The sequence below is a fragment of the Macrotis lagotis genome, chromosome 3 (assembly GCF_037893015.1).
Source record: "Macrotis lagotis isolate mMagLag1 chromosome 3, bilby.v1.9.chrom.fasta, whole genome shotgun sequence".
Classification (NCBI taxonomy): Eukaryota; Metazoa; Chordata; class Mammalia; order Peramelemorphia; family Peramelidae; genus Macrotis; species Macrotis lagotis.
In genome coordinates this window covers 31,717,311-31,743,848 of record NC_133660.1, presented here as the reverse complement: position 1 = coordinate 31,743,848, position 26,538 = coordinate 31,717,311, and the positions used below count along the sequence as shown (strand labels likewise).

Below are 26,538 nucleotides of genomic sequence, written 5' to 3'. Positions count from 1 at the left end.
TTTTGGTGGAGCTGTGAACTCATCCAACCTTTTTGGAGAGCACTTTGGAATTACGCCCAAAGGGCAACAAAAATGTGCATGCTCATTGATCCAGAAATACCACTACTGGGTCTATACCCTGAATTGATTATGAAAAATGATAAAAACATCACTTGTATAAAAATATTCATAGTAGCCCTGTTTGTGGTGGCAAAAAATTGGAAATCAAGTAAATGTCCTTCAATTGGGGAATGGCTTAGCAAACTGTGGTATGTATGCCATGGAACACTATTGTTCTATTAGAAACCAGGAGGGATGGGAATTCAGGGAAGCCTGGAGGGATTTGCATGAACTGATGCTGAGTGAGATGAACAGAAACAGAAGAAAACTGTATACCCTAACAACAACATGGGGGTGATGATCAACCTTAATGGACTTGCTCATTCCATCAGTGCAACAATCGAGCACAATTTGGGGGTATCTGCTATGGAGAATACCATCTGTATCTAGAGAAAGAATTGTGGAGTTTGAACAAAGACCAAAGACTATTAGCTTTAATTTAAAAAAAAAACACGTTATTTTATTATGTAATTTTGCTATCTCTTATGCTTTATTTTTCTTCCTTAAGGATATGATTTCTCTCTCATCACATTCAACTTAGATCAATGTATACCATGGAACAATGTAAAGACTAACAGACTGCCTTCTATGGGGGAGTAGGGGGAGGGAAGCGAGGTCGGGGGGAAAATTGTAAAATTCAAAATAAATAATTTTTTTAAAAAAGTAAAAAAAAGCATTTGTATCCCACCTATGGTGAACTGGTGTGCTTGTTCCACATGACGAGTCTGGGAAGTAGGTGCTGCTGTCATTCTCATCTTACAGCCAAGTGACTTGTCCAGGGTCACACAGCTCAGGAAGGCCCCGAGTCTGGATCTGAGCTCTGATCTTCCTGACATGAGACCCAGTACTCAGCCACCAGCTGCCTCACACACTGAGCCTTTAAGATACCAAACCTTTTGACTGAGATTAAATTGTTTTCTAAACTAAAAACTAGGCCTCGTGGGTCTTAGTTGACTTTACATGACCCAACTCCTCTGATACTCCCCAAGAATTACTCATATGTAATACTACTCTAAGAATCAAATACAACAGAGACAGGTCTAAAAAAGGTGAGGCAGGCAATGAGAGGTGAAGATGGGGCTGCTACTTAGGGTTCCATTCCATGGCTGTCCTTACCCCAGGCTCAGGAAAGGCTCTCTAGCATCAAGATTGCGTCTGAGAGCCTGCTGCCCAAACCAGCTAGGATGCACCCCACAAGAGGAATTTCATTGTCTCCCTCTTTGTTTTGCAGGTATTCTCATTGACCTGACACAAGAGTTTGACCCATATGAATGTCCAGCTCTATCCTTCATACAAACCCTTCCCTCTCCCTCTGCACCCCCCCCACCTGCAAAATGCCACTAAAACCTCACCCTCTGAAAGAACTCTTCTCCCGATCCCCCTTAATGCTAGTTGTCCTCTTGCTGCTGTTGAGCCCAATCAGTCCTCCACACCTAGATCCTGTCTGTATATTCCCTCCTCCATTAAACCAATAGCTCAAGACAGGGAATGTCTTTTGTCTTTGTTGTATTCTCAGGCCCAGGGCTTAAAAGCTTGTTGATATGTCCGTTTTAGTGTAAAAAAAGACACAATATTTAGAATTAAAAAATTTACATCAAGTAATCATGTCAACCATGTCTGATAGTTCTCTCTTTTTAAATTTGAACATTTTATTTGTTTTTCCAACTACATGCAATGGTAGTTTTTATCACTCATCTTTTTGGTGAGGTTTTGAGTTTTACAATTTTTCTCACTCCCTTTCTCCCTGACAGAAAGCAATCTGATATAAGCTTTATATTTATAACCATGCTCAACTTAGATTGATATTGAACATATGATAGAAGAATCAGATATAAACAGAAGAAACCATTAGAGAGAAAAGAAAGACTATATAAGACAACTTTTAAAAACTGAAGATTTAAGCTTTGGTCTTCATTTAAATTCCACAGTTCCTTCTACCATATGGATGGTATTTTCTATCACAAGTCTGACAGTTCTCTTAAGAGTTTCTGTAATTTTGAAATTAATAACTCAAGAAAATGTATAAGTTTTTAAAGAATATATTATTGTGAAAGAAAAACAGAAGATTTTGTGTTTGTTCAGCCAGTGACTCTAAAAGAAATAATTTAGTCATTACCTCCAAGCACTGATTGGAAGAGAGTAAGAACAGAAAGGTAGAGTTTGACATTTTCTCTGACTCAGGTTAATTTCAACTTACAATTTTATGATATTTAGAAACAAAAACAAAAATGACGTTTTTTTAAAGAAACGATTAGGAATTTGATAAGGAAGAAATTTTCTGGGAATTTGACTGAATACTGTTAAAGTCATTTCCTCTCTCAGGTGAGACCAAAGGATGTTAGGATAGGGACAAGAAAATATTTCCTGATATTTTTTCTTTTAAAAAAAGGGATGATTTAATATGCTTCCACATTATTAATATAATATTTTTGTCACACTTACAAAAATACCTGAGTCTGAATTATGACATTTATACTATGTTATCAAACAGGGATCTACAAATATCTGAAGAGCATTCATTAGAAACTTGACTATACTTCTTCCTTTTGGAAAGCACAGGCTTTCCCTGTTACTGGGAAACTGATGATTTATAATTGATTTATGTGAGAAGTAAACATGTATAAGGAAGTTAATAAGATATTTGCCTTTGTTATAGTAAGAGTATGGGCATTGGTGTTTCATTTTTTCCAGCATTTTCTCATTAGTCCTAGGTGGAGACAGTAAAAAGAAACATAAAAGGATCCAAATATAAATTTACTCTCACAAGTTAAGACCAAAAACTAATCCAGGTAAGAAAATGTGATACTTCTTGATGAATAAAAGATCATTACAGAGAAGACCTTTGCAAAGATATTAATGAGATGTATTTACCTATCACATAAACCATGACATTTTTTTTTTTTAGGTTTTTGCAAGGCAATGGGGTTAAGTGGCTTGCCCAAGGCCACACAGCTGGGTAATTATTAAGTGTCTGAGGCCAGATTTGAACTCAGGTACTCCTGACTCCAGGGCCAGTGCTCTATCCATTGTGCCACCTGGCCACCTCCATGACATGTTCTTAATCCAATTTTTGGTTTCTTAGGCAGCAGTTAGTATCAGAGTGCCTTTTACTATTTCTAAAACTTCCCCTATAGTTTTACTCCAAGACCTAATTGTATCTGGCTACAGTGGGTCCTGCCAAATTCATGATCGGTGATAAAGTCTATGTCAGAACAACTAAAGCCAGAGGAAGGAAACTCTGCAAAAAACAAACTCAGTCTAACTCACAAATGTTATCAAATTTGCAGACTGACATAAATAAACTTGTAATAGTCACAATTTGGAGACACGAAGATCACTGAGAAATCAATAATATACAGTTATTATATATTTACAGAGGCAACTAAGTGGTACAGTACATAGAGAGCTGATTCCAGCCTCAGACACCCTAGGCAAGTCATTTAACTCTGCCTCAGTTTTCTCAACTGTAAAATGAAGGAACTGGCACAAATTCTCAAGGATCTCTGCCAAGAAAACCCCCCAGATGGGGACACAGAAAGTCAGACACAACAGAAAATGACCAAATACATTGTCATAGAGTTCAGAGTTCCTAGTACTGTGCTAATATACACTAAGATATATCCTAAAAGCTATAGGATTACTACATTTGGTATAAGAAGCAGTGGGATTTAATAAATGAATTATTTACTTGTGATTAAATACCATTTATTGCTTTAATAAAGTTGGAGAAGAAGAACGATGCTGGCAGGGTAGAAGAATGAGTAGAGTCGAGCTCATACACCCAACCTCCTCCATAAAAGAAGATCTAAAAAAATGTACTAAATTGAATTCTAACTGGGAAATACAAGAAAACTTAGAGCAAGTAATTTTTCTAGCCCTAGGGAACTTAGGGAGACAGTCAGGAAGGTCTTGTAGGCAACAGGGATGGGACCTGGTCAAGAGCAACTGTGTGGAACCTTCCAGCACCCAGAGGCTCTGAGAGTCATGGCTGGCTGGGTAGCAGGGCAGGCTACCAGCTGGACTGATGAAAGCAGCAGAAAGCTCTAAGAGGGCTGAAGTCAGGCCAGACATTTCTGAGATATCTCTAGTAACAACAGAAAGCCCCAAGTCAGAAAGCAGGCTAGTAGAATAAACAAACAAAAAAAAGAATTCCACTAAAAAGAGCTATTATTATTTTGACAGAGAAGTTCAAGACACAAACTCGGGTGGGGGGAGTGACTATAAGTATGGACAAGTCTTGTCATAAAAGAAAAATGCAGCTCAGTCACAAGTACAATTGGAATTCTTGAGAGTTAAAATAAGAGTAGCTATTTAATAAAAGAGCCAAAAATGCTTTTAAAAACCAAATGAGAAATAAAGGAGAAAGAAATAAAAAGAGAATTTAACATCCTGGAATTAAAGGTACCAAAATGATCAAATAAAAGTTAATGTCCCAAATGAGCCATTAGGAAAAATTTAAGTCTGAAAAATAGAAGAAAATATTAGGCATCTTCTTAGGTAAATGACCAAGAAAGACAATGAAGGGAAGTGATTTAAAAATCATTAGAGAGCAGCTAGGTGGTACAGTGAACAGAGCACCGGCCCTGGAGTCAGGAGGAACTGAATTCAAATCGGTCTCAGACACTTAATAATTGCCTAGTTGTGTGACCTTGGGCAAGTAACTTAACCCCCACTGCCTTAAATAAAATTTTTAAAAAATTAGACTACCTGAAAGACATGACCAAACAAGACCCTAGATAGCTTGTTTAAAAAAGAAAAGAAAAGAAAAGAAAAGAAAACTGCCCAGACAGCTTAGGACCAGAAGACAAAGAAGAAAATGAAAGAATTCATAGATCATCCCCTGAGACACCAAAATGAAAACTCCCAGTAATAACAGTCAAAAACCAGAACTTCAGGTCAAAGACAAAATAGAGTAAGTAGTCAGAAAGAAAGAATTCAGGTACTGAGGAGCCACAGACACAATCATTCAACAACTAGTAGCCACCAGGATAAAGGAACAAGGAATTTGGAATATGATATTCCAGAAAATAAAAGATCTAGGTTTGCAATAAAATAACCAAAAAACCACACAGGAGGAAAGTGAAGGGTCCAAGAAAGCAGGCAAAATAATTGTTAACATATACACAGAATTTTTTAAATGCATTCTCAAAATTCAACTTCTTGTTTTAAAAAAAATTATTTTTGAAAGATAGGAAAATCATTAGCAAGAGAGAATTTCTTGCTAAACAGGATGTTTGTCCTTCCTCCCACCCTCCCACCCCATTCTCTTCACTCATTGCTTACATATTATTTCTAGGTAGGATCATAGAATTAAGAGCTGAAAGGGAATTTGGGGATTACCTGCTTCAATTTTCTCATAATAGCTTATGTAAAAAAGACACAGGTCAAAAGACTTGACCAACCTGTGTAAATTATGTAAACTAATCAAGTCAAAATTCAAATCCAAATTTAGGATCATTTATATTATAATATGCTGCCACTTTGATAATATATAGTGCTGATATCTAACCAAAAAACTTTCTATAATCCAGATTCTGGTGGCAGGAACATGGTAGATGTTTAATAAATGATTATTGGTGGAGTGATTCTATCAGAAGTAAAAAATCATCTTGTGTTTTCCCATTAAGAATTTCCAAATGTAAATTAAGCCAAAAGTAAAGAAAGTTTACTCTCTGATAAGGGAAAATTAAATACACTGATTTCTATTAAAAAGATTAAATGGCATTACTTTCAAAACAATACTTTCCCCCCTCCTCTAAATCACTGTTTTTTTTAATGCTCAGAAAAGTCAAGTCCTGGGTGGGAATGGAATATTTTAACCTCCAATCATGGGTCTGAGAGACAGCCTCAGATTAACAGTCCTTGTGTGCTCTTTACAAAACTATCAGTTAGTCTTCATAAAACATATATATATTTTTAGAGATTTTATTTATTTTGAGTTTTACAATTTTTCTCCTAATCTTACTTCCCTACCCCCACCCCCAAAGAAGGCAATTTGCCAGTCTTTAACACAAAACAATTTTTTTTTTAGGTTTTTGCAAGGCAAATGGGGTTAAGTGGCTTGCCCAAGGCCACATAGCTAGGTAATTATTAAGTGTCTGAGGCCGGATTTGAACCCAGGTACTCCTGACTCCAGGGCCGGTGCTCTATTCACACTGCTCCACCTAGCTGCCCCTAAAACAATTATGTTTTTTTAAGAAAGATTTTATTTAGAGTTTTACAAATTTTCCCCCATTCTTGCTTCCCTCCCCCTCCCCCACACAGAAGGCATTCTGTTACATTGGTTCCATGCAAAACAATATTTTAAAAAATTTAAAATTTAAAAAAATTACCTAACACTTGAATTTGCCCTTAAACACAAAGAATATAAGGAATTTAAGTCAAGCATTTTCTATTACTTCACATTTAAAAAATATAATCATAGAATGTAATGTTAGCGGTACCTTTCATTTTTCTAGACAGTAAGAGCAATGAATCATTCTACAAAGAAATCTTTATTTATTCCCTGTAACAAAGAAATCTGAATACACTTACCCCACAATATTCAAGCATGTGAAAAATCTCTTCTTCATAAACTGTCTGTGTATAGTATTGTTTTTCCAACTCCCTCCAATTGATTGATTTACTTAGCACACCCTAAAAGAACAGTCAAAATTAACACATACGCAACGGTCTCCATTCATTATTATTTCTACATATTTAAAGTTGACTAAATATTAAATGCTATAATAATACCGTAGTAAAGACTCCAGAGGCAGTTGACCAAGAAAGACATGGAATTAGTGGCAAAGGTTTAGGCCAGTTGGTTACAGCTAATGAAGCCATCTGTAATAAGAATTATGCAGTTAAATAATGTTTAAGAGGAGATCTTGTAATGAAAAAAGAAAAACTATTTTCAAGAAATATTTAGTTCATTTTTATAGGTCACTTTTAATACTATATTCTCTCACAAAATGTTTGCTCGTGCAGATAGTTTTCAATGACTATATATCTGTCTCTTTTGTTCATCAATCCATTCACATATTTAATGAGTGTCTACAAATTGTGCATTATTGTATTATTGCTGTAGGGGATGAAAATATAAACCTAATAGCCCAAAAAGATATTATGATCTAGAGGAAGGGACAATTTCCTAACACCAATAATTCAAAATAGGAAGCAGAAAGGAGTACAGAGTATTACTGGAGTTCTAAGAAGAGAGAGCAAAGCTCCTTCAAGAAGGTAGCACATGGCCTGGGGCTAGAAGGGAGATGGGGAAGGATAGGTAGAGAGCACTCATTTCAATCAGATGGAATTGTTTGAAAGACAATCTGGCTAGAGCCTAGCAGTCCTCAAAGCCAAGAGAACTTAGGATCAAGTGTTACTCCTGCCCCATATTGGCTACATGACCCAGGGTAACACTCTAAAACAACACACTACAGAGACAACTTGCATTAGAAGAAAGGTTCCCCATCTGGGGGGTTCTTTCCCTGTAGCAGGATATCACTGAGAAGTCCCTATCCCTCCAAAAACCTCTTCATGGGGAGGAGTTCACCCTGAGTTACTGAAGGCTAGCTCAGTTCTTGAGAGCCTGTCCAGTGCCTCTCATAGACTCTATCTTATTGGATCCTCTCACAAAGTGACCAAGATGGGTTAAAGGTAAGTGGGAAAATGTCAAGCTGAGATAGCAGTATATAACAGCATATAACAGTATTACTGAATATTTCTGAGGAGAGACAGATCAATTTTAGAAAGAAGAATGGTAAATTTATAGTACATAAATTGGGATGGAAAGAGGCAGGAGGAAACCAATTAGTAGGCCAGGTGATATATAATGGCTTCAAAGGATTGACGGCAAAAGTATTTTTCTTGCCCCTCAGCAGAGGCAATGGAGAACAGGTCCTAATTTCACAATTAAAATTGTCTTGCTTTTCCAGAAATCTTTTGATACAAGAGAGGGTTCTATTGAGAGAGAAGAGGAATAGCAATTAGGAAGTGGCAGTTATGTTTAAAAAACACCTCACACCTATTTAATTATCTAAAATAATCAAAGTAGAAAATGAAATTTGTAGAAATGCTGAAAAACTAGGACACATAACTGCTTATTTTTTTTTTGAAGAGCAATCTGGAATTATGCTCAGAATTTATAAAGCAGTGGTCTAGCAATAAAACGATCAGTCTTTTTCCAAATATGATCAGGAAAATGGAAATGAACCTATATGGTCTAAAAAATTTACAGCAGCTCTTTCTGGGGCAAAAAACTGGAAATTTGAGGAGATGTCATCAACTGGGGAATGGTTAAACAAGTTGTGTCATATGATTATGATTGAATATATCTATGTAATAAGAAATGACAAGCAGACTGAGTTTTTGAAAAATGGATGAGATAGTGAAAAGTGAAAAGAGTGATATTTTATGCAGCAACAGCCATACTGATAGAAGGGTAACTGTGAAGTAAGTTATTCTGAATATGAGACATACTCAAATTAATTACAAAGGATTTATGAGTAAAGATGTTATCCACCTCCAGAGAATGAACTGATAGTTAGAAGAATAGTATAGCACTCTACACACACACACACACACACACACACAGCAGAATAATAATTTAATTTTACAAAAAAAGTCCAGAGAAAGGAAAAAGAGGGCATTAACTAGGTTGTATATGCTGCCTCAAAGGTAAAAATCACATAAAACATGATTTCTCTAGCTCTAACATCCTCTCCTTTCCAATTTCAAAGTAAGAGTTATTCTGTTCATAATCAGTCTAAAGCAAAGTTTTATTCTGGGGTCCATCAACTTTAAAAAAATAGAGATAGCTATTTCAACATAATTTGTTTTCTTTGTAATCTCAGATTACCTTATTTGATGTATTTAAAAACATTAATCTGAGAAGGAACCATTGATTTCATCAGACTGCTGAAGAATTGGTACAAAAAATGTTAAATACCTGTTTTTTTAAAAAAATAATTTACTCCCAGTAAGTAGCCATTTTTAACATTTATTGTTATTTTCTTTAAAGTTCTAAGTTCCAAATTCTATCCCTCCATCCTACAAAACAGTAAGAAATCTGATATAGGTTATATATGTACAATCATATAAAACATTTTCATATCAGTCAATTTGTGCAAGAAGACAGGAAGGAAGGAAGAGAAAAAATGAAGAGGAAAATAGTATGCTTTAGACTGTATTCACACAACATCAATTCTTTCACTGGAGGTAGACAGCATTTTTCATCATGAGTCCTTTGGGCTGCACTGGATTGTATTGATGAGAAGAGTGAAATCATTAACAATTCATCACTGAACAATATTGTCGTTAATGTGGATAATAACTTCTATTCTAAAGGGAACATCTCTTAACACATTTTTTCCTTACCATGAAAAGATACAGAATTTGCATTTTAGACAATTGGCTTAAGATCACTTTCAATTTAACATGTTATGGTATTACTACAAATCGATGAAAATAATTTACAAAGGGACAAAACTTGTGTCAGACTACTTAATAGATGGTATAAGAGAAAAGGCCAAAAAGTTTCTTTTGTTTCAAAATATCTCCTACAATGGGCTAGGATGAGGAGGCCAAGGGACTGAGAATCTAAGTAAGACCTGGATGCTCCTTGCAATCCCTGGGCTGCCATCACTCAACTTGCCTCAATTTCAAGTTTGAACCCCAAACTGAGGGGTGGGGGGGGGCAGGTGATTTTGAAGGTCCCTGCTGGCTCTAAAATTCTATGACAATGGTCAACTTTCTAGTTCATCTAAGCAGAAGAAGCATGCTTCAAATCAGAGATAAAAAGACACAACATTAGAGTATTCCCAATTTCATGTCTAGAAAATTGTTGATGTTCTACTCTTTCTATATACTATCAAACAAACATTTTAGAGAACAAAAAGTCTCAGTGTCCAAAGTGGTCCCTACCATATTCCATTTTGAACATCTGTTTTGCTCCTGAAGAAGCAAGGCAACCAACTGGAGAAGGTTTTTTTGGTCAAGAAGCAGAAGCACAAAGGCTTAAAGGTATACAATATTGTCATGGCAAACTCCAAGGAGTTTTTGTAAAAATTCAGAAAACATTTATCAATGACAAGAAATTTACAACAGAGGTCAACTGCTTTGAAGTACAGTTAATATTTTCAATATTCATAAATAGCTTTGATCCTAAATAATAACACTTATTTTGTCTCCATCACAACAGTGAAAAAACATATTAGGAGTTTTTGTTTGCAGACATGAATATCAACTAGGTAAATAAGTATTCAGTAAAAATGACACTTTGACCTTTAACTTTTTTTAATGAGCCTATAGGTCAGAAGGGATGATAAGTGGCACAGTGGATAGAGTGCTGGACCTAGAGTCAAGTCTCATCTTCCTGAGTTCAAATCTGTCCTCAGACACTTCCAAGCTGTGTGACCCTGGGCAAGTCGCTTAACTGTCCTTATCTCAGTTACCTCATCTATTAAATGAGTGGGCAGAAGGAAGTGGCAAATCACTCCTGTACCTTGGCCAAGAAAACCCAAGAAAGAGTCATGAAGAAGGGCAGCTAGGCGGTGCAGTGGATAAAGCACCGGCCCTGGAGTCAGGAGCACCTGGGTTCAAATCCGGTCTCAGACACTAACTACCTAGCTGCGTGGCCTTGGGCAAGCCACTTAACCCCATTTGCCTTGCAAAAAAAAAAACCACCCAAAAAAGAGTCATGAAGAGTAGGATAAGACTGAAATGAAACTAAAACTTATTTCAGAGCATGAATGAAACACCTATCTGCCCCTTGACAGAAAAGTGATGGATACAACATACAGAATGACACTTTTTGCTTTGCATGACTATGCATATTTGTTATAAGAATTTGTTTTCCTTTTTGGGAGAAAGAAAAGCTATATATTCATCTTTCTAGTCAGAGAGATGTTTTTAATCATTTCCATATACTGTGTTAATAAATTACCTTGGCATTGCTCTGACTGCTCAATTACTGGGGAAGAGTTTCACTGCCCTATTTTTAAGATACTGCACTACTTGAGCTACCTGCACTTGCTATCCTAAATTATATTATCCACCACTTAGAAAAAAGGCCAAGGTCTCCCACTGCACCTGGGGATACTGGCAGTCATCTTGACCCATGTTTTGCCACTGGATTCTAATGATTCTAGAGGAAAGAGTAAGGTTGGAGACTTTGCACAGCTCTGCCTCCCTTAAATCCAATTCACTTATGAATTAGGACACTGCCCTGCTGATGTTACTGGACCTTTTCGAGAAGGAACAAAGGACACATAACCACAAAGATAACCATTATGTACCAGATGACACTGTTTCACTTTCCATCAAACTGCAACAGCCAGAATTTATTTAGTGCTTTACATATATTACCTCATTGGATACCCCCAACTCTTTAAATTAGAGGCTACTATTCTCCTCTATGTAAAATGAGGAATCAGAAACTAAGTGACTTGCTGAGGATCACACAGAAACACTAATAAGTCTATCCCTAAGGAGGGATATAAACTGAGGAACTCCTGAGTCCATGTCCACCACTGTAACCACAATGCTTCCTCCCTCACCCCCCCATATAAAGGAGAAGTAGGGGGAAGAAAGAAAACTTTTGTTTCATTTTGTGTTAAATTTAAATGGATACTATATATATATATATATGTTAAACTTATAAATTTCTTCTCTGATTTTTTCAGTATGTTCTTAGCAAAAAATTTCATAATGAGAAAATGCTTGGTGTATATTATTCTGACTATACACAGTTGTCTAATGCTTTATTTGTTCAAAGCATTTCTCCATGTATTATCTCATTTGAGTCCTGCAATAGCCCAGTCACATGAGTGCAAAAAGTATTACTAAGGAATCTGCTTACAGATGTGGAAATGAAGTTCAACAAAGAAGCTGAGAGACAGGTTCACTGTCTCAGAGAGTGGGGTGGGTTGGATAGTCAGTAATGTACCATGATATATGCAGTGCCTTTAGAAAAGAATCCAATTGTGTTCATTCTTTTCCATTTATTTAACCATATAGATAAAATCTGACTCCCTAAAAATAGGTTTTTGACTTTCCCACTGAACTGCTACAAATTCTGCTCTAAAAACATCTAATCATATTTTAAAGATAAATTTTTAAAATTATAATCTCAAATTTCATCTATGTGGATACTTCCTCTACCCATGCAAATAAAAGCTCTCCTATGACTTAATAATCTTTGTAGAAGCAATCAGCAAATGTACCAAGAACCATTTAAAAAAGAGATTTTATTACTAAGTTTAGCAATGTAGTTGGTGACCATTTTCTGATTCTAAACCTACTTCTGCAGAGAAAATTTCAATTCCCAAATTTTAGCATAAAGTAAAATTCCCTTCAAAGGATTTTAACTTACATATAAATAAATATCTATGCTGTAAATTATTATCAATTTTCCTTTGAAAAAAGGGACTTCTCAGTATAAAGTTAAGCCTAGCTTTACTTAATCAATTATAATAATAATTGAATAAGGTCATTAAGTTCATAACATAATGAAACAAATGAAAACATAAAGGCTTACATGTCCTCCCATGGATATTCCAGTCATCCCCAGAGGTCCATAACCCTCCCTCTCTAGCCAATGCAAGAGAGCTGCAGACTCTAGAACAAGAGCCCCTCCCATCACAAAGAGGTCAGACACATTTTTCAAGCTTGACCTTCTATTCTCAAAAAAGAGAGAGAAAAAGAGAAGAATGGGCTTATTTCACAAAATTACATTTCTAAATATAACATTTAACTAATTAAATGGTCTTAATTAGATTAATCAAATGAGATAATATATGTAAAAGGCTTTGTCAACCTTAAAGTGTTCTATCTTAGCCATTGCTATTCTTATAGCAGAGAGAGTGGGCCTTGCAGCCAGAAAAACCAGGGTTCAATTCCTGAGCTAATGGAAGTTTGTCTTACAGACAGCTCTGGAAACCTGGACATGTATTAGGGACTGTCATATTATCAAGGGTTTTTTTTCTGATTATTTGCTTAAATGTAAATTCTTTCCGATAAGAGAAATCAAACTAAAGTTAAATTCTTCTCTTTTATTTTATTTTGAACAGGGACAAAATGACAGTATACACAAAACATCTCTGGCTGTAATAGCCCAAGATCTTAGATTTTAAATGATTGCTCTTATGTCATCTTTTGACCTGATTTATTTTAAAAGTGAAACCTGTAAAGAGAGATAAATGTACTGGACTGTTGAGAAGTAGTCCTTGGCTAACTGACAATAAAAAAAATGTTTTCTGGCATATCTATAGCCAAACTCCATGAGCTAAATCCAATATGGATCCACGATATACTAAATTCCAAATTCCCACTTAAGTGAATAAGATTATAGTGTGCCAAGATTCCAGTGTACAAATGCTTCAACTGATTTACTAATTAATTTTCATTTTCACATTATTTCAAATATCAAATCATCTACTGTGCTCCACCAACTTTTTAGCTCTTCTGGGCATCGCTCAATAAAAACTTGTCAATGGTTGCATATAGAATTTCATATTTAATTATGATTCCATATTGCCAATGAGTATGTATAAAGATAAAATGTAATTGGGCTTTGAGGGCCACAGGTTGGACACACCTGCTCTAAAGCATTCATTTCCCTTTTTTTCTAATAATGAAGACTTTGAATCTACTGTTAAAATTCATAACTCTAAGAATAATCGATCACACCCATTCCTATGACATCTCTGGCCACTACTTTCTATATATGCTCTCTTCCTTCATGAAAATATAAGCAATATTTATCTCTGTGTTCCTAGCAAATCACACAGTGCCAGTACCCTCTTAACAAATGCTTTTTCATTCACTCATCATTCATAAATTCTCACTATAGATAAAATGAAATCCACAAAAAGAGTTGACTTTAACAGGAAGGATATATCAATGCTTTAATTACAGTTTTATAAAGTAAAAACATTTATTACAGTGACTCTTTACCCCTCTATCATATGAAGCCCAGGAAATTTAAATCAATCGATTGCTCCTCACTAGTTTTGCTGGTGCTTTTTATCACATAATCTTATAATAACCACATTCATCATGAATGATGAAAATATACAAAGCAACAAAAAACCAACATTATACTTACACTTGATCTTTGGGTTTCCTACAGCCATTTAAGAATGTATGTCAAAGAAAAAACTTTAAAAGAATTTAAATAAACTCAGTGCTCTAAAAAATAGGCCCTTAAACAAAGTGGCTCATCTACTTACTACCAAGAATTAACTTCAATTTGTGCACTGTTACGCCCTGATTGCTATTCAAGGATAGCCTGAATTGCCTCAAATAAATTTATTCAAGTTTAGAAGTAGTCAAATTTAAATGAGATATTTTGGGGAATAACTATATCAAGATTATGAAATGCCTATTAAGTATTTTTTAAAATGCTAAGATATAAAAACTCTAATAAAAAATTAGTGGAGTGGGAATTAAGCACTTCTTTTGGCATAACACAATACTTTCAGAAATGTGGAAGGACTTTTTTGACATAATGGGAAGCTAAGAAAGCAGAACAAGAAAAATTTGGGCACATGATCATATTAAAAAGACTTTACTTAAAATATGGTGGAGACTTTTACTCAGAGGAAAAAAAATTCTATTAAGTCTTTTAAAAACGTCTTCAAAATTGAAAACTTACCTGACAAATGCTTACTTGTTTAAAAAGGGATAGGGTGTAATGTACTTTCCATCAGAGAATCATGAAGAAACAAAAGATTCTTGATTATTGCAAAAGGATATAATAAGGATTTTCTAACAACAAAGAAGCCATTCGTGCTTCTTTGATCATTGGGCGGGCCATTAATGTTCTTCGTCTCCAGTAATGCTAGAAAAGCAAAACATGATATACTTATAAGAACAAAAAGTCACCACATTTATGAGGAAGGGTAAATTAACAAATAACTGTGGGTTTGTGATTTTATAGTCTTACGTGATCTCCTGTTCCAGCAAGATGAATGCACACTGGTCTGTACTTGTTGCTCCATTCTTTAGGGACAATGAATTGAAACCTATTTCAAAAATAATTTAGTTAAATTCTCAAGATGCTTCCAAGGAAAATAACATTTAATAAAAAACTTGTTTTTAAGTGCAAAGGGTCAAATTTTGGATTCTCAGATACTTCACAAAAAAGTCAGAGGTCTCTGCCTGACAAAGAATTCCCTCAATGACATCAACAAGTTACCCTCCAGCTCCACTGGAAAGCACTCAATGAAGGGAAAGTCACTCTCATGAGGCATTTTATTCTTGGAAAGTTTTAATGGTTAACAAGTTTTTTTTTTAAATCAAGTTCAAATCTGCCTCACTTTGCCCATCCAAGTGGTTAACTGAATCTGTTGGACACAAAATATAAAACTATTAACAACCAGCAAAAAGAACACTCAGGTACAGCGATAAGAGAACTCAAATTTGTAGTCATGAGATTTGAGTTCAGATCCAGATCTGCCACCTCCTAAAAGTGTGCAACCTTGGGTTCCCTGTTCTGTCAATATTGCCTTCTAAAGTTCCTTTCAATCAAAGAACCAGCAAACATTTCCAGAGTACTCACTATTTACTACGGGTAGGAAAGCCAAAAAATCCAGTCCCAAAGTCATTATGATGATGAATGTCATCTGACAAGTGACAGCCAGCCTCTCCTAGAAGGTTCCCCTGGGGCTGGGGAAGGAGAGAGAGAGCAGGATGTTTTTCCTAAATGTCTCTTTACCACAATACAGTCAAACATATTACAGTCTGTCAGAGGCATCCTTAGGTTTAGTCTCTTTTTTTCAAGTTGTCTATCAATTGTTATCCCTCCTGCCTCAGTTTATCCTACCCTCTTATCTGAAGTCCTGGTCTTCTACAAGTGTGAAGGAAAAATATCACTGATATCAATGTCACTTGTCAGATGACAATGAATTGGTATATATCTTTTGAGATTATAAGGCTTAGTTTTTCAAAAAACATGAAGCAGATATGGATATAAAAATATCTGTTAAGATTAATGTTCCTGCCCAATTTCTCTCTTCCCTTTCAGTTTAATTTAGAAAAGTTGTTACAGGGGCAGCTAGCTGGCGCAGTGGATAAAGCACCAGCCCTGGAGTCAGGAGTACCCGAGTTCAAATCTGGTCTCAGACACTTAATAATTACCTAGCTGTGTGGCCTTGGGTAAGCCACTTAACCCCATTTGCCTTGCAAAAAAAAAAAGTTGTTACATCCACTGCCTTTTTCTTCACCTTCCATTCATGTCTTAATACCTTGCAATTTGGCTTTTAACCTTAGGCTTCAAATAAAACTGTTCTCTCCAAGTATCAATTATTTCAGAACTGCCAAATCTGATGGCCTTTTGTCAAATCCTGCCTTACTGAAGAAATGAACACTGCTGACTATCTTTTGTCACAGACATTTTCTGATGCTGCTTTCCTGACTCTCCGTATGTTGGCCTCACCATCTCAAGTCTCCTTGCTAGATCCTCATCTCTATTTCTCACCTTAATAGCAGAGTTTTATCTCAAGTTCTTTTGATTTCTTCAGGCTTGAAGTTCAATTTCCAATCTGAGACTCTCTTATGACCTCTAGTCTTGCCTTACATCCAACTGGTCTCTTTACCCCTCTATCATATGAAGCCCAAGAAATTTAATTCAGTCTACTGCTCCTCACTAGTTTGCTGGTGCTTTTGTATCATGTCATCTTATAATAACAATGTTCATATACCTCCAACTGGATGTTCCAATTGCATCTCAAATTCACTGTGCCCCAAATACAACTTCCCTACCCTTCCAAAAGCTTCTTTCTTAATTTCTCTGTTGAGGGTATTAATCTCCTTCTAGTTCCTCAGGTTTCTACCTACTCCCTTGTTCTTCCTATCTAAGCCTATGCCACATCTTGTTGATTGAACCCACAGGTTTCCCACTGTGTTTCCTCTTCATCACTCACATGACCATCTGCTTCTGTACTTCATGGCTTCATCACCTCAGACCCTCACAGATGTCAGCCAGTCATTTGACTGCACAAAAAGCTCCTGGGGCTTCCTTTTGCCTCTAAGATTAAATACAGACTCTGGAAGAGCTTTTAAAGCCCTTCACCATCTGGCTCCAGTAGACTTCATTAGGCTCATTCCTCATAGTTCTTTTCTTCACAGACTCTAATGCCAATCACACTAGACCAGTGACCATCCCTGTCTGTGCAATGCCATCTCCTCAGCTGCTAGACATGCCCAGATGCAATCTGTCTTGGTTCTTCACTTCCTTCTTTTAGTTTTGAAAGTTCTTTGTAAGCCTGAGCCATTATTAATAATTCAAATGTAAATCAACAGGAAGAGAAAAGTTGATACTTCTTCTCCTTTGCATATCCTATACAATCAGTGAGGTTATATACCTCTTAACTTATTAATATTACTACTATTTAATACTCAATATTTTCTATGCCAATCCCTCTCGTCATCATTATCACTTCAGTTCAATGAATTAAGTAGAGGAAGAAATAAGAAGTCACCAAAGATAAAGCAAATAAATATTGGTCAGTGCTGATATAAAGTTGCAGTTTGACCTTGGGAAGGTCACCTAATTTCTGGGCAATTTGATTTCTTGCTCTTTTCAGTGGGTACAGACCACTAGATTAAATAAAGTTTCTCAAAAGAAAGGGACTAAGAAAATAAACATTTACACCAAACCATCATAATTATATATTTAGAAGCTGCATGTTGCATAAATACACTGTTTTTGCATTTTACTACTTCCTTTTTTTTTAAAGGTTTTTGCAAGGCAAATGGGGTTAAGTGGCTTGCCCAAGGCCACACAGCTAGGTAATTATTAAGTGTCTGAGGCCAGATTTGAACCCGGGTACTCCTGACTCCAGGGACCGTACTTTATCCATTGCACCACCTAGCCGCCCTCTTTGCATTTTGCTACTTTCAAAGGCGTATTACTTTATTTAAACTAAGTTGGAGCATGAAAGACTCCATTCTACTGGCTGTGCAAATAAAACTACCAGAATTGAAATACTGCAAAGAAGTAACATGTTCAACTTCATACTTCCAAATAACGAATCCAACTGACTCAAGCTTTTTGTGACCTTTAACATTCAAAATTCTAAATATATTTTATTAAGTATTTCCCAATTAAATGCAAAAATATTTTTACATTCATTTCCTAAAATTGAGTTTCAAATTCTTTTCCCCTTTCCCCACATAGAGAAGACAAGCAATTTGATTATTATGATATGAAACATGACATTTTAAATTAATGAGTTTTGTTTTACCAATAAGAGAACAAAAACTGCTGAGATATTAGAAGCAGAGTATCTGAAGCTCATTTTTTGTCACACCTAGGGGTCACTAGGTGGCACAGTAGACAGAGAAGTGGCTTTCGAGGCAGGAGAGTTTGAATCCAGTCTTGGACTTTTTACTAAGAAAAAAGTTTGATCTTGACCTTGGATGAGTCACTTCACCCTGATTGCCTTGCATCCAGAGCCATCTCCAGTCATCCTACTTCCTATCTGGCCACTGGACTTAGATGGCTCTGGAGAAGAAAGTAAGGCTGGTGATTCAGCACAGTACCCCCCTCATTCAAATCCAATTTGTGAGTGTCATGGCATCACCTCCCTGATGTCATGGTCTTCTGCAAAAATGAAGGACAAACACCATGTCACACCTATTCTTTGGCAAATTCTGTACTCTCCAGGGCAGCAATTAGCATGAGGCTGCCTCAATACTCTACTCTTCACTAACTCCTACTAGGGATAATCAAATGATCAACTCTATATTCATTACCTGAAAGATAACAGAGGTCTTCCTTATCTCTTCTTTGTTATATAAAGTTCCCATGACTAAGCTCTTCAAGGGACAAAGAGCTAGTGATCCTTCTCCATTTTTAATGGAAATGGGGGAGAACTATGGTCCAGAGAATTCCCTGAATCTCATAGGTAGTGGAATAAAGATGCAAGAAAGAGAAAACCCCCAACTTGGGATAGTTCATGTTTCACATGCTACTGGGGTGAAAAGCTATGGCTTCTGGAACCCTTCATTGCTATCACTAGCTTACTTTCTTCTCCATCTCCTTGTTGGCTTCCATTTTAGTGGGTAGAGTAGCAAGAGCAAAATCTCTGAATTGGAGGAAAAAATGGCATCCTGTTTTTGGCTGGCTACTCATCTGCTTTCCAGCACATCTGTCCCCTAACTTGAAAACAGTAGGGTAGCTTGGTGGTACCGTGGACAGAATGTCAGGGCTGGAGTGAGGAAGGGTCTGAGGTTCAAAGCTAGACTTAAATTACTACTAGCAGTGTGACCCTGGGCAAGTCATTTCACTGTTTGTTTCAATTTCTTTATCTGTAAAAATGAGCTGGAGAAGGAAATGACAAAGACTCCAGCATCTTTGCCAAGAAAACCGCAAATGGGATCACAAAGAAATAACAACGAGAGAGTAAAATTTCATTAATTCAACCTTTAGGCAAACATTTCTTTTTATAGTATTACAATAATCTTGTTAGGAGAGTAAACATAAACCCCCCCTCCCCTGCAGAAGATGAGAAACCTCAAGAATAGAGAGAGAGAAAAAAATGTACTTCAGTCTGTGTTCAGATTCCAATGGCTCTGTCTCTGGGATGAGTTATTTTCTTTATCATAAGTCCACCAGAGAAGTTGCTTCTATATTTTTCCCACAGTTGCTATTACTAGCTGTACCTCCACTCTATTCCTCCCCACTCTCATTTATTCTATTCTCTCTCCCTCCTTTCATCCTGGCCCTGTCCAAAAGTGTGTTGTATCTGAGTACCCTCTCCCTTGATCTTCCCTCTCTTCTATCACCTATTCCCCCCCCCCCCCCATTCTCCCTTATCCCATCCCTTTCTTCTCATTTTTCTCTAGGGTAAGCTAGATTTCTATACCCTATTAAGTGTGTATGTTATTTCTTCTCTGAACCATTTCTGATGAGAATGAAGGCTTACTCATTCCCCCTCACCTTAGGCAAACATTTTTAATCACATGATATAAAAAGTATAATCAAGCAAATTAATGACAAGAAACAGGACTGTGAGAAGAATAAGAATGAAATGATTTACCCTCAGGACTTTTGAAACACTCACTTCAATTGTTATATAGGTTACAAAGGATTTATCCACTTAAGGACCTCAACCTGAAAACATACTGGCCTATTCAAAGTTCGTGCATGTACTTAAATTAATAAGGCTTTTGATATCTCTCATTTTAGAATGAAATAAAAATCTTATACATGTATCACTGAGTTGTTTCTTTAATATTCTATTTTAAGAATGAAATCTCTTACCTGGCAATTACAGACTCAATTGGCATGAGATCAGGAACATAATGAGCCATAGGAGAAACAAAATGTCCTTCAAGAATCTTACAGTCAGTCTCTTCTTCAATCTGGTACAGGAAGAAATAAATTAACATGTGAATGCCAGGTTTATACAAGAACCAGATACCAAAAAAAGGGTCAATTCAACAGGAACTCTCTATGACTGTACAAAGAGCTATGGATACAAAAGAAACAGGATGATCAGAGATGTGCTAATTTTTCTCCCACTAGAAAGTTAAAGGACCTGGCTGATGAATTCTCTTGTAAATGTCTGTGTTTATAAATCTAAATTTTCTTTTATCAGAGTTGATGAAAAGTGAGGAATACCATCCAGTTCAACTGGCTCTTTCTGGATTCGAGGGAAAGACTCTTACCTACAATGTGAAATATTCCATGGCAATAGTAAAGTTAAGTTGCTCTCTTTTTTTCAACCATGTGGTCAGCCCATGTGCCCAAAGATACATCAGGGTCTTACAGATATACTGTGCCACCCAATCCCACTGTAGTGTTGAGTTTGATCAGAAGTGCCCACAAGGGGTGCCCTAGTAGACCAGATCACCACCACACCTCAGTAGAAACCGACAAGTTCATCAGACTGCATGCTCCCATGCCCATCCTTTAAGCAATGGCTCTCTAGGTCAATAATGAAGGGAATTGTATACAAAAGCAAAGACAGTCCTGGTCTTCAATGAACTCACATTCCAACAGGAAACAGCATACCCAGGGCCTAGGAGACCTTTATATCCAGCACCAGATCAGTTGCCTGGGAATTGCTCACAGTTTGAGGCATCTAAATTCAGCATGGCCCTAAACAAAATTCAATATCTTTTTCTGAAACCACCTCCTCTTCTGAATAGATCCTTCTAATCACTCAGGTTCAGAGTCTTGATTTCATCCCTGACTTGCCTCCTTCTCGAAAACACCTTCCTTCAGATCTTTACACCATTTCTTCAGGACTATCTCTGCAGACTGAACTTTCTCACTTCCACTATTATTACTTTACTGCAATCTATACTATACATAGCTGGCACAGTAATGAGAAAATAATTATTTACTTATTATATTAATAGACAAATTATTGGTAGGGCTTTTCCTTTTTCTATTTCCTCATTCAAAGCCCAGCCCTAGTGAAGGACAAGGATAACAAATGAGACATCCTCCTCAATCAGGGGAACTGGACCCCATCTAACTGGGAGAGCTTATTTCTGATTAAAGGGTAAAGAGAATCTAATCTAGGTAAATTCTGGCCCACTGTTTAACAATTTAAGTGGTCTGTGTGGAGATGAGACCCTTCATTGAGGAGTTTTACCATGATCAGAATCAGGTCCCCAGCCCCCTCACTGGAATAAGCTCAACTGTCATAATATTCAATCTCAATTGTTAATCAGAATTTATTTTTACCCTTGGAATATCCCTTCTTCCAAGGATAATTAAATATTCAGCAGCTTCTATGGCCAAGTTTTTGGTTCCTGAGAGAACCACTGACCTCAAATTACAGACTATCTGCTAGTCCAATTAACAAACTAATAATTACCCATAAATAATGTCACTTGAACTTTTTTTAGTTTTTGCAAGGCAATGGGGTTAAGTGACTTGCCCAAGGCCACACAGCTAGGTAGTGTCTGAGGCTGGATTTGAACTCAGGTCCTCCTGACTCTAGGGCCGGTGCTCTATCCACCACCTAGCCACTCCCCATTTGAACTTTTTAATCATTTCAGTTATTTTTCTAATACACAGATTCCTTCTCAATAAATTACACTGGCTCCCTCTTAATTCTGGATCAAATTTAAGTTGGCATTTAAATCTCTTCACAATTTGGCCCTAATCTTTTTTCAGTCTGATTACAAATAGCTTCTCCTCATTAGACATTCTCTGGTCTAGTCACATTGACCTGATTTTTTTTCATACAATCAATCAATCAATCAATCAACATTTATTAAGCTATACCATATGCCAGACACTGTTTCCCAACATCATGCTAGGAATTGCCTCCCTTCTCAGCTCTCCCTCTTAGAATCTCCAGCCTCCTTAAGAAGTCCCTTCCTACATGAATCTTTTCCTGCTTTCCCAGACTTTCCCAGACCTTGGGAAAAGTGCTTCACTTATCCCGACCTCAACTCCCTATCAGCAGAATGAGGGTGGACTAGATTACTCCAAGGCCCCCCTCACAACAGCTCTCACTCTGGAGTACCTTCTTTCCTAGAATACAACTCCAAGCAAGCACCCAACTGTTTGCTCTCTGACACCCTCTTCACAGCCTCCTCATCACAGGTCTTGTTGCTGCATGCACACTCTTCCTCCTCCCCCCCTCTCCCCCCAGGCTGAAATGATGCACCATCATTGGAGCAGCTCTTTCTTCTCTTGGAAGTACCTTATATACAGTGTCATCTAAAATTACTCAAGTATTGGGCGGCTAGGTGGTGCAGTGGATAAAGCACTGGCCCTGGAGTCAGGAGTACCTGGGTTCAAATGTGGTCTCAGACACTTAATAATTACCTAGCTGTGTGGCCTTGGGCAAGCCACTTAACCCCATTTGCCTTGCAAAAATCTAAAATAAATAAATAAATAAATAAAAATAAAATAAAATTACTCAAGTATTGTATCAATCTAGAAGAACAATAGGTTTGGAATCTTAAGAGAATTTTTAAAAATAGAAAATAAAGGGGTCTAATGGCACCAACTCTCACATTGTGATGCAAAACAGTGATCATCAAAACTATCTGGAACTGGTTAAAAATGCTGTAGAGTTGATCAGGTGAACAGCTTAGGAACACAAGATCTAAAAGCAATCAAACATAGGAGCACAATCTTCAACATATTGAAAAATTACAACTACTCGACAAAAGTTGGAAAACAAGTTGTCAGAAATTAAATTTAGATCATTATCTCACACCACAAAACTCAAAAATTCCAAATTGATGTACAGGCCTAGATTCTGTCACAAATAAATAAAATTAGGAGGATGGAAGATGCTATCTTTCAAACTGGGTGGGAGAGGACATCTTGACCAAACAAAGGGTAACAGGGACAATTTTAATTACATAAAAATGAAAAATCTTCACATAATCAAAATTAATACAACTAAAATAAAGAGGGGAAACTAGGAAAAATGATTTTTTATTATTCACTAGGAAAAATTGTTTCAGCTAAGACCTCTGGTAAGAATTGAATACTCAAGATTAATAATAATAATAATAATAATGATGATGATGATGATACCTTTTATTTATGTAGTGTGTGCTATATGCCAGTGCTTTACAATTATTATCATATTTGATCTTCACAACAACTATAGGAGGTAAGGGCTTTCATTATTCCCATTTTACAGATAAGGAAACTGAGGCAAACAGAGGTTAAGTGATGTGCCCTGGTCACACAGCTACAAAGTACCTGAGGCTAGATTTCAACTCAGATCTTCCTGACTTCCTGTGCTCTATCCACTTTGCCACCCTAGCTGCCCCTAAAAAAGAGAACTGATTCAAATACTTAAGAACAAGAGCCACCTCACAATAGATAAAGGGACAAGAGATGGACAGACAGTTCTCAAAAAAACAAACTATAAACAATATGAAAAATATCCCAAATCACCAATTAAAAAAATTAAAATAACTGTACCTTACATCCATCACATTGGTAAATTATATATATATTAAAAAAGGGGTAATAAGTGGCACAGTAGACAGAACACTGGTCCTGGAGTCAGGAGGATCTGAGTTCAAATTCAACCTCAGACACTTAATATAATCATGCAGCTGTGTGACTGAGCAAGTCACTTAACCCCAATGCCTTGCCAACAAAACAAAACAAAACAAAAAAAGGAAGATGGAAGTTGTTGGAGTGGTGGACAGGCATACAAATGCACTGCTGATGGAAATCTTGAATGGGTATGGTTCCTCTGAAAATCCATCTACTCGGGGTGGCTAGGTGGCATAGTGGATAAAGCACAGGCCCTGGAGTCAGGAGTACCTGGGTTCAAATCCAGTCTCAGACGCTTAATAATTATCTAGCTGTGTGGCCTTGGGCAAGCCACTTAATCCTATTTGCCTTGCAAAAACCTAAAAAAAAAAGCCATCTACTCAAAAGGTCACTAAACTCAGCATTCCTTTCATCTCGAAATTCTAACAGTAGTCATATAACTCAAACTTTAAAAAAGGATAAAAATTCATATGCAGAAGAATATTTACTTTCACTTTTTGTTGTAGCAAAGAACAAATAAAAAGGACGTCCATCCATTGGACAATGGCTATACAAGCTATGGTGCACGAACACAATGGACTATTCCTGCCTGACAAGAAAGGATGAAAAGGATGGATTCACAGACTTGTATGAACTGATGATACAGAGTGAAGGGAGCAGAACCTGGAGATCAAAGGATATGATGACTACAATATAAAGACAGAATGTAGGTATGGAATGAAGCAGCCACTTTCCAGGGTATGGCTTTGTTTTGCTTACATGAGGCCATTCCTAGCACACTCCTTCCCACCAATTCTACCCCAAGTCCTGTTTCAGCTGACCACTTCCTTAGACACCTTTTGTATATACTTATACTTGTTGATGTTTCTCCCTTTAGAGTGTGATAATGTTCCTCTAGGGCAGTATCTCTATTTCTTTTGCCTTTCTATTCTGAGATCCTAGCACAGTCCCTGGCACATAATAAACACTTTAAAAACTTCTTTTTTTTCTCCAACTACATATAAAAACAATTTTTAACACTTTTAAAAAGATTTTTTTTCCCCTAGGGCTGCTAGGTGGTACAATGATAGAGCACGGTTCTGGAATCAGGAGGACCTGAATTCAAATCTGGCCTCAGACACTTAATAATTACCTAGTTATGTGACCTTGGGCAAGTCATTTAACCCCATTGCCTTGAAAAAACTAAGAGAGAGAGAGAGAGGAAGAGGAGAGAAAAATGCACTCTGGACTGTATTCAGACACCATTATCCATCTGAGTCCTTTGGGATTGTCCTGGATCACTGAACTGCTGAGAGGAACCACATCATTCAGAGTTGTTTGCTGATCAGTGTTGCGGTTGCAATGTACAATGTTCTCCTGCTTCTACTAACTTCTCTCAACATCAGCTCATGCAAATCTTTCTAGGTTTTTCTAGGTTTTCCTGCTCCTCATTTCTTACAACACAGTAATATCCCCATTACAATCTTATACCAACTTGTTCAACCATTCTCCCACTGAGGTACATCCTCTCAATTTCCAATTTTTAGACACCACAAAAAGAGAGGTCATTTTTGTACAACTAGGATCCTTTCCCTTTTTAAAAAATCTCTGGGATAAAGACTTAGTAGTGGCATTGTTAGATCAAGGGTTGGGTATAGCTCCAAATTGCTCTACAAAATGGTTATCAGTTCACAACTGCCCCAAAGTGTATCAGCATCTCAATTTGCCCACTTCCCCTCCAACATTTATCATTTTCCTTTTCTGTCATATTTGCCAATCTGATAAATTGAGATGGAACCTCAGAGTTATTATAATCTAGATTAACCTAATCAATAATGATTTAAAGTACTTTTTCATATACCTATAGTTATGATATCCATTCATTTCTTTGCCTGTTCATATTTTTTGTTGACTTTTCAGTTAGGAAATGACTTGCATTCTTATAAATTTGACTCAATTCTCTATATATTTGAAAAATAAGGTCTTTACCAGAGATACTTGGTGTGAAAAAATTTCTTCGCAGTTTTCTTTCTAATTATGTTTTCAATGGCTTTGACCAAAACTCTTTTAATTTTATATAATCAAGTTTATCCATTTTATATTTCATAATGTTATCTATTGTTCCATCCTAAATTCTTCCCTTATCAATGGATCTGAGGTAAACCATTTCATGCTCCTCTAATCTGCTCACTTTATCACCCTTAATGTGTTAATCATATACCCATTACCGTGGGCAATGTTGATCTATGCCTAGTTTCTGCCATAGTTTTCCACCTCTCTATTTTTTAGCCAGTACCAGTTTTGATGATTATTGCTTTAAAATACAATTTTATGTAAAGACTGACAGAATGCCTTCTGTGGGAGTGGGGGAGGGAAACAAGAATGGGGGAAAATTGTAAAACTCAAAATAAATAAAATCTTTTTTTTTTTAAGGTTTTTGCGAGGCAAATGGGGTTAAGTGGCTTGCCCAAGGCCATACAGCT

The 26,538-nt window shown here is 36.6% G+C and overlaps 1 protein-coding gene across 1 annotated transcript in view; it reads right to left on the bottom strand.

The window, feature by feature from the left end:
- The window catches only part of LOC141517412 (protein ABHD18-like), a 49,701-nt gene that overhangs the window by 11,069 nt on the left and 12,094 nt on the right, over positions 1-26,538 (bottom strand). Inside the window, 7 exon segments of the mRNA XM_074228384.1 lie at positions 6,634-6,735; positions 6,835-6,924; positions 12,617-12,752; positions 14,806-14,830; positions 14,833-14,920; positions 15,026-15,104; positions 20,348-20,448. Coding sequence (XP_074084485.1) covers positions 6,634-6,735; positions 6,835-6,924; positions 12,617-12,752; positions 14,806-14,830; positions 14,833-14,920; positions 15,026-15,104; positions 20,348-20,448 — 621 coding nt within the window.